Source organism: Psammomys obesus, unplaced genomic scaffold (genome assembly GCF_907164565.1).
Source record: "Psammomys obesus unplaced genomic scaffold, mPsaObe1.curated_primary_1811, whole genome shotgun sequence".
NCBI lineage: Eukaryota > Metazoa > Chordata > Mammalia > Rodentia > Muridae > Psammomys > Psammomys obesus.
Genome location: NW_026585895.1, coordinates 17,659,742 through 17,678,676, shown reverse-complemented (window position 1 = coordinate 17,678,676; position 18,935 = coordinate 17,659,742). Strand labels below are relative to the sequence as shown.

At 36.6% G+C, this 18,935-nt stretch overlaps 1 protein-coding gene across 1 annotated transcript in view; it reads right to left on the bottom strand.

The window, feature by feature from the left end:
- The window catches only part of Scn9a (sodium voltage-gated channel alpha subunit 9), a 163,576-nt gene that overhangs the window by 12,996 nt on the left and 131,645 nt on the right, over positions 1-18,935 (bottom strand). The window contains exons 19-23 of the mRNA XM_055600182.1: positions 11,391-11,545; positions 8,349-8,522; positions 4,935-5,057; positions 1,008-1,289; positions 267-320 (exon numbers count right to left, since the gene is read on the bottom strand). Of these exons, the coding sequence (XP_055456157.1) occupies positions 267-320; positions 1,008-1,289; positions 4,935-5,057; positions 8,349-8,522; positions 11,391-11,545 (788 nt within the window). The remainder of the gene's footprint in view (positions 1-266; positions 321-1,007; positions 1,290-4,934; positions 5,058-8,348; positions 8,523-11,390; positions 11,546-18,935) is intronic.

Below are 18,935 nucleotides of genomic sequence, written 5' to 3'. Positions count from 1 at the left end.
TGTAGGTTGTCATTTTGTTTTGATGACAGTGTCCTTTGCTTTACAGAAGCTTTTCAGTTTCATGAGGTCCCATTTATTGATTGTTGATCTTAGAGCCTGTGCTGTTGGTGTTCTGATCAGGAAGCTATCTCTTGTGCCAGTGAGTTCAAAGCTCTTCCCCACTTTTTCTTCTAACAGGTTTAGTGTGTATGATTCAAATTTTAAAGCTAAACTAAAAAACTAAAAAAATTACATTTTAAGACAGCCTTCAGTTGATCAATACTTACATTAACAGAATCAACTGCTGCATACATAATATCCATCCATCCCTTGAATGTTGCCTATAAATATATTTACAGAAATTGAATGTGAAGAGCAGGCTTTGAAATTACCATATATTTTGTCTATTTAATCTTACAATACTTACTAGTAATATCAAATTAATTTCATTCTATTTAAAAATGCCAATTTAACATAAAAAAGCTATGATTAAAAAAAAACCAGAATGTACATTTATTTCAGATGTAGAAGCCATGCTAAAACTGCCTAAAATGTTTTTATAAAGGACATTCTTTAAGACTTTTTCCTGATTAGGCACTTCCAAATTTTTACAAATTCTTGTATACTTTGCATACAAACTTCTACTTTCCAAGAGTGGAAGAGAAATTTATCATTAGGACAGAAAACAATTTGTCTCCATTTTTTTTTAAGGCTTCTCTCTGCCTCTAGGAGATTCTCTTCACTCCCTTGTTACATAAACATAGAAGTCCCATGGTGAATACTTGGAGGGTAATTATCTGTTGCAGCAATGGGGGTTCAAGTGAAATCAAACCATCAGTTATGGGTGAATAAATCTAAACTATGAGAAACTTGTGCTCTTTAGTCATGCTTACAGGGCATGTGATCTAAGAAAAAAATAAGCCTCTTTGAAAAATTACATAGCATCTTAATTTTTAGTTAGTAGCATATTTAAAGAGAGATTTAGACCTTTTACTGTGTACCAAGTGTTCACGAACGGATTCACTTACAACTTGAAGCAGTGACAGGTAACCAAGGCCAACATTATCGAAGTTCACTTTCAGGTTTTTCCACCGCACATTTCCACTAACATTCATAAGGGCGTAACACTCAGAACGGTTCACAACGTGAGATGCAGAGAATCGTGTCCCATCTGTCGTGTTAACACACTCATAGAACTTGCCAGCAAACAGGTTGACTCCCATGATGCTAAATATTAGCCAGAATATAAGACACACAAGAAGCACATTCATGATGGAAGGGATTGCTCCTATGAGTGCGTTGACCACTACCTGATACCCAAGAGAAAGGAAAATCTAGTTAAGATCAGAAAATGTTAAGCAGACATCAATACAGATTTAAGGTGCAAGTCCAACCAACAGACATGACTATACTGAACCGCTGATATAATGATCATTAGTGTGCCAAGCAATACAAGGTGTGTCATAAAGCCCTGTGATTTTTGATTTACTGGTTTTATGATTAAGGCAGTAAAGCTACCAGTTTAAATAGAAGAGTAAATGGCCACGGTGATATTGTACTTTAAATAAATGAAAAAAAAAAACCAACAAAAAAAACCTTTTCAAAAATCCTTATGCCGCTAAGACAAATTCGTAAATCTACAAACTTTATAAAAGCAAGAAACAAACATGGTAAAATAAACAATGTGTGTATTTACAGTCTTGCTGTCCTTGTATCACCAGCATTCAGAAGCCCACTCTCCCATACAGTGAAGCTACTGGTTTGTATTAGGCTGAGTTAAGGTTAGGAGTCTTTTAGTGTCTTGCACTCTTTAGATTGTGATGATTCTACACAATGAAGGCAATTTTCTTAAAGCTGTTTTTCTAACTCTAAAATTAACTCTTATGTAAGTGGTAAGTGCTTGGCCAAATGTAGGCAGTGCTGGCCTCAGCGGAAGCGGAAGCAAACACTGGGTGCAGCTTGCTTTACTGCCTCCTTCATTACTGCTGTTCAGCTTTTCTTTGCTATTGACCCAGCGATTTCACTGCTTTCAGCTTTGCTACATCACACCTTTTGGAGGAGTTATCTCTCCCAAGAGTTTCCTAATTATCTCATTCTTCAAAAACAGGTCTTTCTTTTCACCCTTCAGCCTTAGTTCACATTTGAGTACAAATGAGTTATGGCTAGTTTATTAGAAAAGAGCTTAGCATTTGCTTTTTAATTTTCAAATTAGTAAGCAGGATTTCAAGACACTTCCAAATGAGGACACATTAGAGATAGGTGTAAATGTGTTTAGCCAGTATGGACATTAAAGCCACCTGTGGTACATAAGTAAAGAGTCCCTTAGAACCTCCTTCACTGCAACTGCCAGTGGACTGATGGTGATTTCTTGACAACTCAATTGTAACAATAAGAATTACTTTGGAGAGATTCCAGAGAAGCATGAGGTGATGACAGGAAAAGCTTCACAGATGTTCTTCATGGCATACTTTATCAGATGTTTCTGTATAGATGGTCTCCATAAAGGATAGGAAGAACAGGCCTGGAGGAGGGGTTATAGTGACCAGCTCCCCATCAAACTTAACTCTCCATTGTTAGTCCATCTATTCTCCCTTCTGTGCTTATCCCTGAATCACTCACATTGTACCTTATAGTCATTAGCTCCAAAGCCAAACACACTCAGCTCTTTCTATCAAACTTACAGCACCCACACCTGAAGTGCCTCCTGAGGTTTGGCTTTTGACTTTCCTTGACGATCATGGCTGCTGTGTTATCACATGGTGAGATCTTCTTAAACTGTCCCAGGCACTCCTGTGTCATTCTTATAGCATTGTGTATTAACTATTATAGGATATTCTCAGAATGCTGTTGCCCTGGCCAGGGACAATTCTCTCACTGGTGAGGAGGTACGCTTGATTTACCATTACACTCTTCATTCCCTCGTTTCACCACCACCACCACCACCACCACCACCACCATCACCACCACCACCAACAGCTGCCATGTGTATTAATAGAGTGATGGGATAGGGAAGGAGCAGAGCCCGTGCACTCAGAGGAAACTTGCATTCAAATGTCTCACTTGTACTTTCTTTATTCCCACAAAGTGACTCTGTCACTTGAGAAACTACTTCTCTTTCCAGAGTAAACATAAATAAATATTTGCATCCTCTAAATATATTAAAATATTTTGATTTAGATCAACTTATCCTATAAAAATGAACAAAAACCACCACAACCACTACCACCAACAAAAACACTGTAAATTGTAGACTTGTTTTTTTTTACTAAGCAAAAGAAATAGTCTTCTAGGGACAAACATGTTCCCTGTTTGTGAAATTCAATAGATATTGCTCAAAACCATGGGCCAATCATAAGTATGAATGCAACAGTCTATTAATGCTCAAAAAATTAACTTATAGTTAAGAATCTTCATAGCATCTATGTTCATGAATGGAATAGGAGTTTTGCATTCTCATGGTGTTTGCGTTTTGTTTAAGAGTTCTTTTGAAATAGTGATCTCTCATATACTTGGCAATCATCTACTGAATGCATGGACTAGTTAAGGGTTACAGTGATACTTAAGTCAACAGAGCTAATAATTCAAGGCTGAAATATCAGAACATTTTCTGATATTCAATTGGGGCTGGTTAAATACAGATTTAATTATTTGTCAGGATCTGGAGTGGACCCTGGAGAGGTTTGTGTGTGTTGTGTGTCTGTGCACACACACACATGCACCAGGCATCAATGAGCCAGGCAAAGCATGTGATCTAACATTGAGCCATCTCTATAGCTTCTTTGGAGATGGTATCTCATTACATGACATAGACTAGTCTCTAAATAATGACATTCTTTTTTTTTTTTCAGCTTCTGGAGGTAGCTAGCCAGGCTGAGTTAGAAATCTACATTTCTAAAAAATACCCAAGCAATGCTGACACTTTCTGGATCTCCATATATCTAAAGGGAACGAGCCACACAAGTCTCTATTTTACGTTGCTCAGAGATAATCAAGTAGAGAAGCAAATGAGTAAAATATGATAAAAGTTTTTGGTATGTGGTCATAGGTAAAAGGATGTTTCTTTATATCTCGTGTTGTGCAGACAAGGAAAAGTCAAGTGCAATTTAATGGTAAGAGGTGTTGATAACTACTATACTGAAGTTGGTGAGTGAAAAAATCAAAACAGGAGATAGAAGTACTCCCAAGTGAGAGCCCAACGTAGGCTGAGGAATCAGGCAGCAATCTGAAGAAGACATTCATGAAGAACAGCAAGATTGTGCTAAATGAAAGCAATATAGGCCTTGTCCTCTCTGGATATTATGAAGAAGTTGCTGATTTAATCCGGCCCCTAAAACTAAGTTGGCTGTAGTTATTGTCTGTGTCACTTTGTTGCCATCCATGACTCTCTTTTGTTTCTGTTATGCAGCATAAGGCAGAAGAACATATCTCTTGAGGCTTAGATTTCTTTAAATGCAATTTTGATATAATTCCACTGATTTTTGAATCATTCCTTTGAGCATGAACTTAGATATAATGGCTAGTGTTACCTCACTTTCTTATCATATCTTATGTTCCCTACCTAAGTTTGTTCCTTAATCAAAAATCACTTTGACATCCGATGAGGCAAATTCTTGATGTTTATATGGGAAGTGTCAGGACTAACAGTGATCTCAGCATTAAATTCTAGCATAGGACAATCTCCACTTTAAAAAGAGAGGCCATTTATTAGGATCATATGATTTTTCTACCCATATTATATAAAAGAAAAATTATAGTATCATTTATTACTTTTTTATGCAGTAGGTACTCTACATTTCTGTGTGTACTTATTATATATAAACACATCACATGTCTATGTATATGAACATGTATCTATATTGCGATAGTCCGTCATAACCGTATACCTGTTTTACAACTATTTCAAACTGTAATTAAACTATAAGGATTTCACATTAAAGAATTTAGTACTTTCTTACCCTCATTCCTTCAAATCTAGACAAAGCTCTTAGGGGTCTTAGAGCTCTCAGTGTCCGTAGGGATTTAATAGGACCAAGGTCTGAATAGCCAAGGGTGTTGGCTACTAAAGTAACCAGAGATACCTGCAAAAAGATGACATTTTCTGTAACAATTTTAATGAAATAGCAAAACATAGAAATGAAAATTAAATGCTAACTTGCACTAAGAGAAAGCAAGAAGAAGAATGTAAGTTTCTATATGAAGTTATCTAGTCAGATCCCTCTCTCTAATAGGTAAGAAAGCAGTTTTTGAAAGAAAATAGATTTCATGGAAAGTTAACCCAAAGAGGAAATAATAGAAGAAAGAAAGATTACTTATTACAATACCTAAATAGAAACAGCATACACGGTTTTTGTATTTCATAATTACTGGTTATCTGTTCATTAAATCTGAATATGTAATTATAGCAACCAACAAATTGTCTATTAAAGTGAAATGCACCTAAGTGTGCTTCCAGAGCTGTAATAAAATTATTTTAAAAGCTTAAATAGATCTAAACGTGAGTATAACCTGTATTTGGAAGCCATCTGAAGATTCATGACTGAGAGGGGAACAATTTTAAAGCAAGACTACTTATAAAAACCTTGTCAACCTTGTCATCAAAGATCTGTCTATAATAATTTATGGAAAGAATTTTGATAATATTGAAGATAAAGTGAAGCTAGATGACTCATTTCTTAACAGACAACCAAAATATATATTAATTTCATCATTTTCGGCCTAACAACCATGATGACGCTACAGTAGTATGTGCCTTTTCATGAATTATCTCAAAAGAAAGAACACTTGCAGAAAGGAAATCAACATCCATCTTGGAATAGAACAGTGAGTTCCTCAGTGAACCAAAATCTGTATCTCTAAGTGCATTCAGTTTCTGAGTAATTTCCGTTTATCATTTACTATAGCAGGCACTATCTCTGAGAACGATGTGTTCAACACAAGACAATTCAATGTCAAGTAAACTCAGTATTTCTAGAGAGAAGTGAATTTGGGCCAATTTCTACTTAATGGTTTAGAGAATAAAAACTTCATTTCTTAGAAGTCCACTGCTGCTGCTTGAGACAGGTAAACTCTACGGAACAGATGTCCTTGTTTAGTCACGTCAGAATGCCTCACTGGATGGAACATGCATTTTTAATAACCTGTACGGACTAGGACTCGCTCCTCTTCTCATTTCAAAACAGATTCAGTCTTGCATGCCCGTATTTCCCACTTAAGAAAATAAGGTATGCTCTCTTTTTCATGAGAACGATTCTAAAAATACTACTTAAAATTTAACGAGCAGTAGAACGGTCCTTCAAACTGGCACTGGCTGTTCTGATAGTCAACATGTGATGGTTTTGAGGACTGCACCCTACTGTGCCACTGGGGACATATGTGCACATATCACACATATCTTGTTGGTTTTTAAATTTTAAAAGTATTTCTTTTATTTTTTGAGATTATAATAATTAAATCATTTTCCCTTCCAGTTCCTCCCTCTAAGCTCTCTCATATTAATAAACCAGCCTGCCTCCATCTTAGACTTGCAGGTCATCTTACAATAAAGACACTATATTCATATCTGTTTATGGTTGAAAATATTTCTCAAGTGTTGGGCTACGCCCCCACCCTGTATCCTTAATCTCAAATGGTTCTGTACTGTGCATTCCAGGATACAGCAAACATGCCTTTGTTTCAAAAGCTTATTATAACCATTTGCTGTTATGAATACCTTGTTATAATCACCTTGCAATCAAGTCTTTGTTTCAGGAGGTTGTTAGGTTCTGTTTCTGCAACCTATTTGCCTGCCAAATCCCTCATTTGGAAACCCCTTACTCCTGAACTGTAAAAGCCCTTATCTTACCCATGTCCAATGATGAGCTCTTGATCCTCATTTTTAGGGAGAGAAAATCCATATACATGAATTGTTTAAAAAGCTTGTTTTAATTAATTGATCGCTATAATTAATTTGGCCATGATAATTTGGGTTGGTGGTCTTTTCTGCGGGATTAAGAATATAACCCCTCTCTTCATGGCCTTTTTTCATTAATTATTGTCATGTGTATTCCTAAATACATATATTTTCTTGGAATATAAAAAACTACACCAGAAAGTTTTACAACATGGCTGCCTAATGAACTGAACAAAGACAACAATAATGGATATAGTAAAGTGGACTGTGTTGGAGCTAAGCTAGAAGCTCATTAGCTCTCAATCCTACATAAAGAGCTGCAGGTAACTAGGGAGGTAAGAAAGAGTGGGGGAGTAGTTAGTATATATGTACATGAAATTGTCAACAACTTAAAATAATAATTAAACAAAGGCAAAAGTTCACCATTTCCTTCTCTTTTATTTTTCTGTGCTGAATGTTGAACTTAGGGCCTCACACATGGTAGGTAGACACCCTAAAATCAAGTTCTGCCCTCAGCCCCCAAATCATTTTTCCTTTTTTGAAAATAAAACGTTAAACACAGTATTCTTACTCATTTTCCATCATCCAAGTCTTAAAACATTCTCTGAATTCACTGAAGTAACTAATGATGATATCTATGCTTTGTTGCCCTTCTGTAGAGGGCGGTAGTTGATAGTTTGAGAAAAACGATAAAAGTGATTCATTTTTGTTTTCTCCACTGTTATGATTAAGATATAGATCACCTAGCCTTTCCTCCTCTCTAGCACAGAGTTAGACTTCATCCAGAAGTTCTACCTAGGTTTCAGCTACTTGAATATCTCCCCTTCATCTCTGAAATTAATGTAAAAGTTAGCATCCTCTCTCATAGAAACATTTATCTGCCCTTTTCTGTTTCTATCTCTCAAGGATCCTCTGGTCTTTAATATTTTGTTCATGTGAGCCAGAATGATATTCAAGTCATGTGCATTTTTAAGAAAATTACTTTTTGAACTATATGTAGGCATTTTACCAACATGTATGTCTGTTCACTGTGCATGTGTAGTGTCCATACTGGGCTAAAAGATGTCACCAGATTGCCTGAGACAGGAGTTGGAGAGTGTTTTGAGTCACCACATGTGTGCTGGGAATCAAAACTGGGTCATCTGAAAGAGAAGCCAGTGCTCTCAACCATTGAGCCATCTCTCCAGTCTCAAGTCATGTATCTTTTAAAAATCACATTTCTTCTGATTTTTAGGAAACATCTGCAAGTACAGGTTACAAGTATTCGATAGATTAGTATGGAAGAGAATTTACAGTGGTTGAAAGATTACTGCTCTATTAATCACAGACATATGCCCATGAGCTACATCAATGTTCTTAAAAACATAAACTTCCGGCCTTAAAGTAAAATAAGATGAGAAAATGATGATGTAGGAAAACCTTGGTGAAAACAGAACTCTTAGAACAAATCATCCTTTAAACTTTATTCTAAAATACTTACATCAACAATTAGAAAGTCTAGCCAACACCAGGCATTGGTGAAATATGTTTTATACCCATACGCCACCCATTTGAGAAGCATTTCCAGAATGAAGATGTAGGTGAATATCTTGTCAGCATACTCCAAAATAATCTTAATGGTCTTTTTCTTTTCAATATATATGTCTTCAAAAGCCTGGGGAAACATTGTTTAAATGTCAATTCATGTAGTCTAAAATTTATATTTCACCAGACAAGCAGAAAATACAGTTGTGGTGAGGATATCACAGAAAACACTGGTGTAAATATAATTTGGCTAGCTTTCCTCTGGTTTGCAGCTCCTGCATAAAATTTAGTTCTAGCAATCTTTTCATTGTTACCAGAGGCAGAGAGACTGCAAAAGAATGGAATTACACACAATCCTCTGAAAGAGTGTGGTCCCTAAAACCCAAAGGATATTCCTTTTCTCTCAATTCAAATGAAAAGAGTCCTGATCCTTCTCATACCTCATTCCAAGGTCAGCCCTTCTGGTAAGCTTTTGTAATCCCTCTTTACTTCATACCCACCCATAAGGTTAGGGACTTTTTTTGGCTCTTACTCCATGCAAGTAGTGCTTACACTCTTCAGAAACTTTTAAGAATATGACAACCATAACGTAGTCATAACCATAAGTTCTTTGAGAAATAATTTAAATAAAGAGTTGAACTAATGGAGGCATTTAAAATGGCTGCTGCTCAAAACAGATCTGAAATTGCTAGAGTTTTCTTTTTCATATGGAAACACCACTCACCTTGTTGGAAGAAATAAGAGCGAAATAACATAGCTTTGGTGATTAACATCGTATCACCTGCTCATGGTCATGGGCTTGATTCATTCTTACCCCCAACACACAAAATCTGTGTCAATATGCTAAACCCCATCTTTAGCACATTTTCACAACTGTTGACAGCAATACTGAGATAATCCAAGAAACTAGGTCAGAAAGAATGGGCAGATCTGCTAAGATGCACAGCACTGGCTGACATTCTTAAAGTAAGCAGGCTTTGAGGTGGAGGTGGATGGGAGAGGATGAGGGTGAGGAAGCACTATTTTTCTCACTATTTTTCAATGCCTATTTTCAAGTTCTAGAGGACTCATGCAAACTGTCTAAGCAAAAACCATGACTCCAAAACATGGGAAGGAAGGAGTTCCGAGTCAAAAAAGAAGCCTACTCTTAGGCTTGGGGTACAGGTTCAAGGGGAGAAACACAGAGTCTCTGCAATAAGATAAGGTGCTCCGATTGGGTGACCTCATTGTGACAAGCCCCAGAACCAGCCACTAGGACTCAGATTCAGGGTCTCAGTTTCCAGGGCCAAGTTTGTGGATGTAGAAGCACAAAGTCAATGAAAGGTTTGCAATTCAGGCTTTATTACTCCTCATTTCAGTTACCACTTGCTTATCTCTTTTGCTTTTTGGTGTGTTCTCCTCTGTCTCTGTTAAGGAAGTGGTTTTAAAGTTATGACTTTGACATTTACTGTATATGAGATGTAAAGAAACATTTTAAACTCTGTTTTTAGTGTCCCTATTTGGTATGTGACAAAATTTTATACCTTTTCAGAAATGTTTGAGAATTTAATAAGTGAAATGTATATTAAAATTATAAGTATGGTATTTATTTGGTATATTATAGCTATTATTTGCATTTATTTTTTCAGGCAGGAATTTTGAAATACTATTCTAGAAAACTACCTGAGCAAAAACACCAACTGAGAGCCTGTTTCCTTTCTTCACGTGGTTCATTTAATTATTTTGAAATGCCTTCTTCCAAAATGTCATTTTCCTTTTTAAACATTTTGAGCAAAAGTTTATTTAAAACTTTAAACTTAAAGTAATTGGTCACATATATGACTTAGAGTAAGATAAAGGAGTGGACTTTGCTAGTTATTAAGGGTATGTGATATAATAGATAGGATTCCAATTTATATCCTGAACATACTCTATTTCGAATTTTTAAGAGACTAGACTTGTTAAGAAAGGCATTGCTCTGTATAACCTGGCTCTTCTCATATAGTATATGAAGAATACAGGGTTCACAAAAACATCAAAGAGAGATGAATTACAGGACTTTCCACCTGATAAATATAAATGCAACAATTATCTGTAAATTATTTTCAAATGCCATTCAAAAAGATCATTCATCATGACCAAGTTGGCTTTGTTTGTAATCATTCACAGATGATTCAACATATGTAAATAAATAAATGAAATTCATCATATAAATCAGATCAGATATAAATCAAATGCATACTTTGATAAATGAAGAAAAGATCTTTGACAAAACCCCCTGGTAAAAGTCATGGAGACTAGAGATGGAGGGAGCATTCCTCAAAATGATAAGAACGGTGAATTATAAACCTCTAGTCAGCATAAAACTAAATGTAGAAAAGCTCAAACTACTACTATAATCAGGAAGACCATCATTCTTTCCATTTCTCTACAATGCAGTGTTTGATATAGGACAAAAGAAGGAAATAAAAAGAGATACAAATGCAAAAGGAAGAGGGCAAAGTATTCCTATTTGCAGATGATTTTGATTCTATATCTAGCTGACCTCACAGACTCTACTACAGAACTCTCAAAGCTGATAAGCACTTCAAACAACACGGCAGAACACAAACATAAGGTAACACACAAAGATCAGTAGCTTTGGAGCTGGAGAGATGGCTCAGAGGTTAGGAACAGCCTGTTCTTACAGAAGTCCTGAATTGGATTCACAGCACCCATGCTGTGTGGCTCACAAGCATCTGTAACTCCAGTTCTCATTAACCACATGCCGCTTTCTGGTGTCTGTAGGCACTTTTTGCACTCTAACATGCATGCAACACACAATTAAAAAATAAATCTTAAACAAGCCAGTAGCTTGTTTTATATACCAGTAACAAGAACACCATGAAAGAAATCAGACTGAACCATATTCATGATAGCCTAACGATTAATTCTTCAGCCAAGCCTGCGAGACTCACCTTCCTTTTTTTGTGTGTTTGTAAAGATATTAATCTATGAATCCAGCTCTTAGCTCACTTACCAGAGCACCGCTGCTGAGCAAGATCATGAGAACAATGAAGCTTTCAAACCAGCTGTGTTCAACTATCCGGTAACATGTCTTCCTGACGGTCCACCAGACTTTCCCTCTCCCAGAGTCTACATTAACTTGGCAGCACGGAAATCTCCTCACACAACCTGGCAAGAACAACATGCGTACAATACCGTGACAATCAGAGTAACAGCTTAAAATATATTAATAAGGGACAATGGTCTCCTACAACTGCATCTATCCTGTGATGCTGCAAAGCACTGTTTTCTATCACGTTCTCATTTTGGTGGCACTGATTAGTACCTGCCAAATACTTTTAACTCAAAATACATTGTCACCTGTGATTTTCTGATTTCCTGATTTCTTCCACGCCATTTCAATTACTTAATGAGGAAAAGAATGAATGAATGGGGCAAATGTAACAGTGGAGGAGAATTAATTTCAAGGCTTTTTTTTTCTGACAGGTAATATAACACACTTCTATTCCCAAATTTAAAACTTTTTCAGGGACTGGAAGTGTGGTTCAGAGGGTTAGGGTGTTTGCAGAGCAAGCATGAAGCCGTGTGTGGTCCCTGGAACTGCATAGAATCAGGTGAACCTGCACACGGGTAATCCAAGCAAGAGGGTCAGAAGGTCAATAACATAAGATAACACATTTTGAGAAACAATATTCAAAATGATATAGGGAAAAGTGATAAGAAGTCTTGAAAGTAAGAGAAAAAGACAAAGGTTACCAGCAAATGCAAATAAATGTATTTTTATCTGCCCTAAGTTTAAAAGATCTGGATTGGGACACTTATATTTAAACTATCTTGCTATGAAAAGCTAAGGACAATTTTTTAAAAAAAATGTTTATCTTATTAATTCATTCACAGCAAATGTTTGGATGTATCTTCTCTGCAGGGAATTGGCTTTTGATTCTATTTAGGTTAAATAGGCACAGAAATTAATGTCATAAATGAATGAAGCAACTAAAATCACAGATACTTAGAGGTCATAAGGAAGAATGGAAGAAGTCCACATAACCTTGCATATTGAAAAGGAAGTGGTTACCTGGAAGAGGCAGAGCCTGAAATAAATCAATATGTCAATAGGAGAAAAGAGTTTGGTTTCAGTAAAAGCATGAGTTTGGAAGGAGATCCATTAAAAAAGTGCATTAGGCAAAGTCTTTTGTGAGAACGACAACAGCTCAGAATTATAAGAGTGCTGCTCTTAGAGGGCTGAGTGACAGAGTAGTTGGACAGATTATAATACAATTTTATTCTGCCTCAAGGAATTCTATCGTATAGATTGATGTTGAGGAGTGAGTGACAGTTTATAAGGAAGGAATTATATAGACAATTTAGTTATCCTCCATAGTATATCGTGCTGATGATGGAAGAGGATCCCCAAGCCATAGAGCTTACAAGTATCTAATGCAGTATCCTTGTCCAGGGGAAAGAGTAATGAGAAACTAGGGCAACAGCAGATTCAAGACACATGCCTCGTACTCTCAGCAGGATTTAGTGACTGAAGAAAACATGAGCTGCCTTGTGAGATGATAAGCTAGAGACCACAGTAAAACTTCTAGCATATGGCATATGGAAAACGTTTGAGATGTGAATCGAAGGTATGAGGGAAAATGTGGGCCAGAAGTTATTAGGATAAGTATACCACAGGTCAGGACCATTTGATGAGGTCACACAAATTAAAAACATAAGAATGGGATCACGTCTGGGATATCTTGTGACAATACCACTAGGGGACAGGAGTTAGTAGTATGCTGGAATCATACTAGTTCCTGATAACTTCCTAGGAAGCTGTAAGGAACTTTTAAAATGTGATCATCCTGAGAGAGGTATCCCAGAAGAAGAGAGACACACATGATATATACTCACTTGTAAGTGGATATTAGACATATAATACAGGATAATCATACTAAAATCTGTATACCTAAGGAAGCTAATCAAGAAGGAGGACCCATGGTAAGATGCTCAATCTTCATTCAGAAAGGCTAACGGGACAGACATCAGAAGAGAGAGAAAACAGGAAACAGAACAGGAGCCTATCACAGAGGGCCTCTGAAAGACTCTACCCAGTAGGGTATCAAAACATATGCTGAGACTAAAAGCCAAACTCTGGGCAGAGTGCAGGGAATCTTATGAAAGAAAGGGGAGATAGAAAGACCTGGAGGGGACAGGAGCTCCACAAGGAGAACAACAGAACCTAAAATTCTGGGCACAGGGGTCTTTTGTGAGACTGATACACCAAACAAGGACCATTCATGGAGGTAACCTAAAAGTCCTGCACAGATGTAGTCCATGGCAGTTCAGTGTCCAAGAGAGTTCTCCAATTATAGGAAAAGGGACTGTCTCTGACATGAACTCATGGGTTGGCTTTTTGATCACCTCCCCCTGAGGAGGGAGCAGCCTTACCAGTCCACAGAGGAAGACAATGCAGACAGTCCTGATGAGACCTGATAGACTAGGGTCAGATGGAATGGGAGGAGGACCTCCCCTATAATTGGACTGGAAGTGGGGCATAGGAGTAGAGGGAGGGAGGGTGAGATTGGGAGGGGATAGGAAAGGGGGCTATAGCTGGGATACAAAATGAATAAATTGTAATTAATAAAAAATAAATAAAAATTAAAAAATAAACTCATCATTATTAGAGATTAAGTTAAATAAACTTAGAATTTAATATGTTCTTTCTAAGTAGTAAGTTTTAAGAATCCTCCCCCAATCAGTGGACTTGGAAAGGGGCAGGGAGGAGATGAAGGAGGGACGGTGGGATTGGGAGGGAATAAGGAAGCAGGATACAGCTTGGGTGCAGAGTTAATAAAAAGTAACTAATAATAAAGAAAATAAAATTAAACTAAAAAAAGAAGAAAAAAAATCCTCCCCTTTCTAATTATTGTTCCCTATCTCCTACTCTTGAGGCCGTACGTGACTTTCCCTTTTGAAATGTGGAATGTATCATGCTATTTGGATTCTATGTGCCATACATTGAGCAAGGTCATAGCTGTGGTATGAAATCAGCCTGGCAGAAACTTTTAAACAATGAACATCATCATAAGTCATTGGTAGGGACTTGGGGTGTGTGTGTGTGTGTGTGTGTGTGTGTGTGTGTGTGTGTGTGTACATATAACAAAATGATGGAGGAAAGTCACAGAACCCCTAAAAAGTAGGGTAAGCCTTGTCCCTGGGAGAAAGTTGCGTTATTTGTGTTAATGAAGTAGATCAGCAGTAAGTACATGTTGCGTACATGGACAGCAGAAGTCATTGAGATATCATTAATTTAGGAGTGAAATTATATTTGTTTCAGTAACTAACATAAATGAAGATGCTGACTTGTTCTCATGAATTATACTTACTCATTAACCGCAAGTACAGAGAGTTGGCAGAATTCAACAATATCACTCTATAAGACACAGTTAGATTTGTAAATTTGTTAATTTTGTACACATTAATTTCAGAAATTCTTATTCTAAAATGCTGTGTGCGAACATTTTTTTTTCTTGGATAACCAGTTGCTAAGCATTGACCTCAGTACCATTGGGACCAGTGGAAGGAGGAGACAGAGAAAAAGTGGCAAGTGTAGATCATGGAAAGCCAAGAGGCAGCAGTGATGGAGCAGTGATGGACAGGGGAATGGAAGTGTGAACACGAGGGGCCAGAGGATCATCACTGCAAATTTTAAAAATTTATTAAAATGTTCAACTTCATAAAAATAAAAAAGAAAAGCAGAATTAATTTTAAAAAGAGAATTTGCTGGAGGAAAAATCAACTTTAGTTAAGATTTTCCAACCTCAGAAATACTTTTGCTGGTCTTAAAATTAAAAGAAATACTGCTTTTTTTTTCTTTCTTTCTTTTTTTTTTTTAAATAACTACGGAAAGGGAAACACAATGCATCATAATTAGAAACGTAAGGAAAGTATTGTCTGAGGCAAAACCTCACAATTACTGCCTCTGGGGTTATAACACCATGGAGAATTTCTCTCTTATTTAAGGCAGGAGTGTTCAGTCGCCTGCCTGATTTTCATGCAAAGGCAAATCCTCAAGGATTTCCAACCTAGCTGGTTAGCAAGGTTATCATACCTTCTCTTTACAATGACTATTAATTAAACGTAAACACGGCAGCATCTCTAAACAGTCTAATGAGTCCCGGTGGGTCGAGTCTTTGTTTTTTGGGTGGGTTCATTAGTTTGCTTCTATGCTGCATTTCATAAAGTGTAGGTTGGGTTTCATCATGTTAGAGCAATGATCCTCAGTAGCAAAGAATCTATCTAAAGACAGATTGCAGTAGAATATCACAGCGTAATCAGTGTAATCAATGTAAATCTGATTAGGAAAACAAGCTTTTTTAATACTCTCATTAAAAGTGTCTACAAGTTCTAAAACAAATGTTTTGTTCATAATTTCCTTTCAAAATAGAGCAGATAAAAGACCGAATGGAGTTGCTTATTCTATTAGTAAAGTAAGAATGGTTATTCGTTGTTTGTACAAAGACTTGATGAGCCCAGGATATTTGAAAGATAAAGTGGCTCCAACTACAATAGTAACAGGAAACCCATGATTTTAAGAAAAAGAGGCTATGCTTTAACTCAGGTTCTGATGATATAATTTACTAGTTGAAGAATTCCAAAAGAGTACAATAAAGAAAGAAGTAGAACCATAAATTATGTCATACCCACAATTAAATTTGTCATACTCATAATTCATTCATTTTTAAGACATTAGGATAGTGCACAGCATCATGACACCTATGGAAGGAAGGAGGAAGAAGTCTTGCATTACAAAGCTATGACTGACTAGCACTAAGAAAAGGCATAGCATAAGAGAGGAGAAAGGGAAATGAAAGGAAGATAGAAGGAGAGCGATAAAACCGCATCAGCAAGGTGACAGTAAGAAGTGGAGAAGAATCAATGGCTTTGAGGCAAGCAACAGAAAAAAAAAAATCACCCAACTTTGAAGCACCACCCTAACTTAGCATCTTTCGTGTTCCCTATGATTTCTGTTTATGTTCTCAGTAGAATATTCCCTGTGGGCCAAACACTATTCTGAACTGGCATTGGTTCTACCACAGCTCCTGCAGAACCATCGTGAATTTGTAAAAGTCGTTTCCAGTGAAAGTTGGCATTTTCTCTATTTGCCTTTCTGGTAAGCATATTCTTCTCAGAGTTTCATGTGGAAATATCTGGTTTCTGAGTTCACATCTTTCACCCCCTACCCCTTTTCTCACCTCATTCCCAGTCATCAACAAGACACCGGCTTACCATAAAAATAGTCAGAATCTAACAATCTCACCATCTGCAACTCAAGTATTTGAGGCTAAGACTCCATTACGTCTCTTATCTGGGTTTCCTCAGGAACCTCCAAGAAATTGCCAAGATTCTGCTATTGTCACCTATCTGTCCTCTCTTAAGACTGCATGCTGTGAGACTTAATAAGCAGATCCTTGTTATCCTTCAATGCTCTTCCAGTCACCTGGTGTGGTATTTAGTAGGTCTATCATCTCAATTTTTATCTCTTTCATTGTCAAACTTTTCAGCACATACTGGTCCCTTGATTTACCTCAAATATTAGATGTATTTTATCACAGTGACGTGCCTCTGTTGACCCATCAAAAATACCATTTCTTCATTCATTTGCATAGGTTGCTTAATTTTCTTCCAGCACTGATCAAAAGTCACCTTTATAAAGAAGGTCTTCAGGAGCCATGTTATTTACATGACAGTTCCTAGCCCTTTCTTAGTGGTCACTTTTCCCTATTGATTCATTTACCTGTAGATGCTTAGTTACATAAGGGGCATATTGGTTTATTTATCTCTATCATATTCCACTGCATGGAAGTGTCCATGATGAACAGCAGGCATTTACTAATTCTTTTTTTTTATTTTTTTTTAATTTTTTTTTCATTTACGAATTCTTTATTGATTAAAGAAATGGTGAGTGACTTAATGGCTCAGAGGCTGAGCCAAGTAGCTTCCATGTGCTTCATATCAAAACAGGTCCTGGCAGCAGGATAGAGTCTCAAGCAGAACACATTCCATGGTATGACTTAAGAGATACTGTTTTTCTGTCCACTTTTGTGTGTCCAGACCCAGTTGTTAGAAATATGCTTCCACAACATATTTTTTTCTACAACTGGTCTGTATTTAGAAATTTTTAATACCCTCAGAATAACGACAGAAGTATTCTCATTGATGTTTTGTAGAATTAGAAACAACTTTTATAAAGTTCTGAATAAGATGACTATTGTAAATTGGAAATAGCATAACTAATCCATTATATTGAGCTTAAATGCATTTTCTCAAAATTTTCTCTGGTTTAAAGAGTTAAACTGCTCGAACAGCTCAATTTCATTCTAGTTGTACTCACAGTTTAAGTTAAAGGTCAGTCCTAAACTGGATAGGGGAAATCTTGTCAAAAATTGTTCAGATTTAATTTCACATGGTTTTTAAACAACTGGCTGAGACAAAAGCCAAACATTCTGATTGAACTCCTTTAGTTTTGGTTTGTTCTAAGACAAGGTCTCCTGTAGCCCAGGCTACTTGAAGCTAAGCCTTGAACTCCTGATCCTTCTGCCTCTACCTCCCAATGACCAGGACTGTAGGCACTTATCACCTGTCTCACAGAATGAGAAATTTCTCTCTGTATATATATATATATATATTTACACTTATATAAGCCCTCTTAAGAAAACTCCAAGGCTTTTTTTCACAGCACTAATTCCTGTAAACACAAAATACATAGGTTATACTGCTCCTTTGCTTCTCACATAAAATAATTATAATGTATATTAAAAGAAAATACGAGTATCACTGAAGTCTAGATACATTTACTTTCCAGCCTCTTAGCCTAACACATGAGTGTCTTAGGAGACTTCTTAGGAAATTGTGGCAGCTAAGAGCAAGTCGCTGTTTTCTAAAAGGAACATTGGTGTAAGTTCAATGAGCAGACTGTGGGTCAGCGGCATTGGTGTCAGCACAGGTTCCATTGCAGGACTCTTAAAATACTTGAAAAGATTGAGAAAAGGAAAAGGGAAAACAAGATAAGTATTCTGCTAACGAATTCATAAGCATTATGTCATGTGAACACTTCAATATTTTCATGATAGGCATGTTATTTCTACTTTGTTTTAAATCTGAAATTCCAGGTTTTAAAAGCATATGCTCCCTCTCAAAGGCAGTTAAGGATGAATCAGTTAAAGTGTATGTCTACCAACGGTCAAAGTTTCTGCTTTATATTAAGACTAATATAAGTCATATAAGTCTGTACTATTGTCCGACCCCCAGTTTGTGATTTTTATTTAGGTGGTATAATGCTTATTTAGATAGTGTTGCATACTTTCCTAAAACACTATCAAATGTCTTAATTTGAGTGAAATCCCTGGAAAATTCAGAGAGTACTGTGAAGCTTAGTATGGCAGAAAGTGAAGAGGAGTAAGGAGGGTTACTGTTAGAAGCAAACAGTAATCAGAATATATTGTACGGAAAAAAAAAATCTATTTTCAGAAAAAAAAAAAACCAGGAAAAAACAAAAACAAAAAACAAA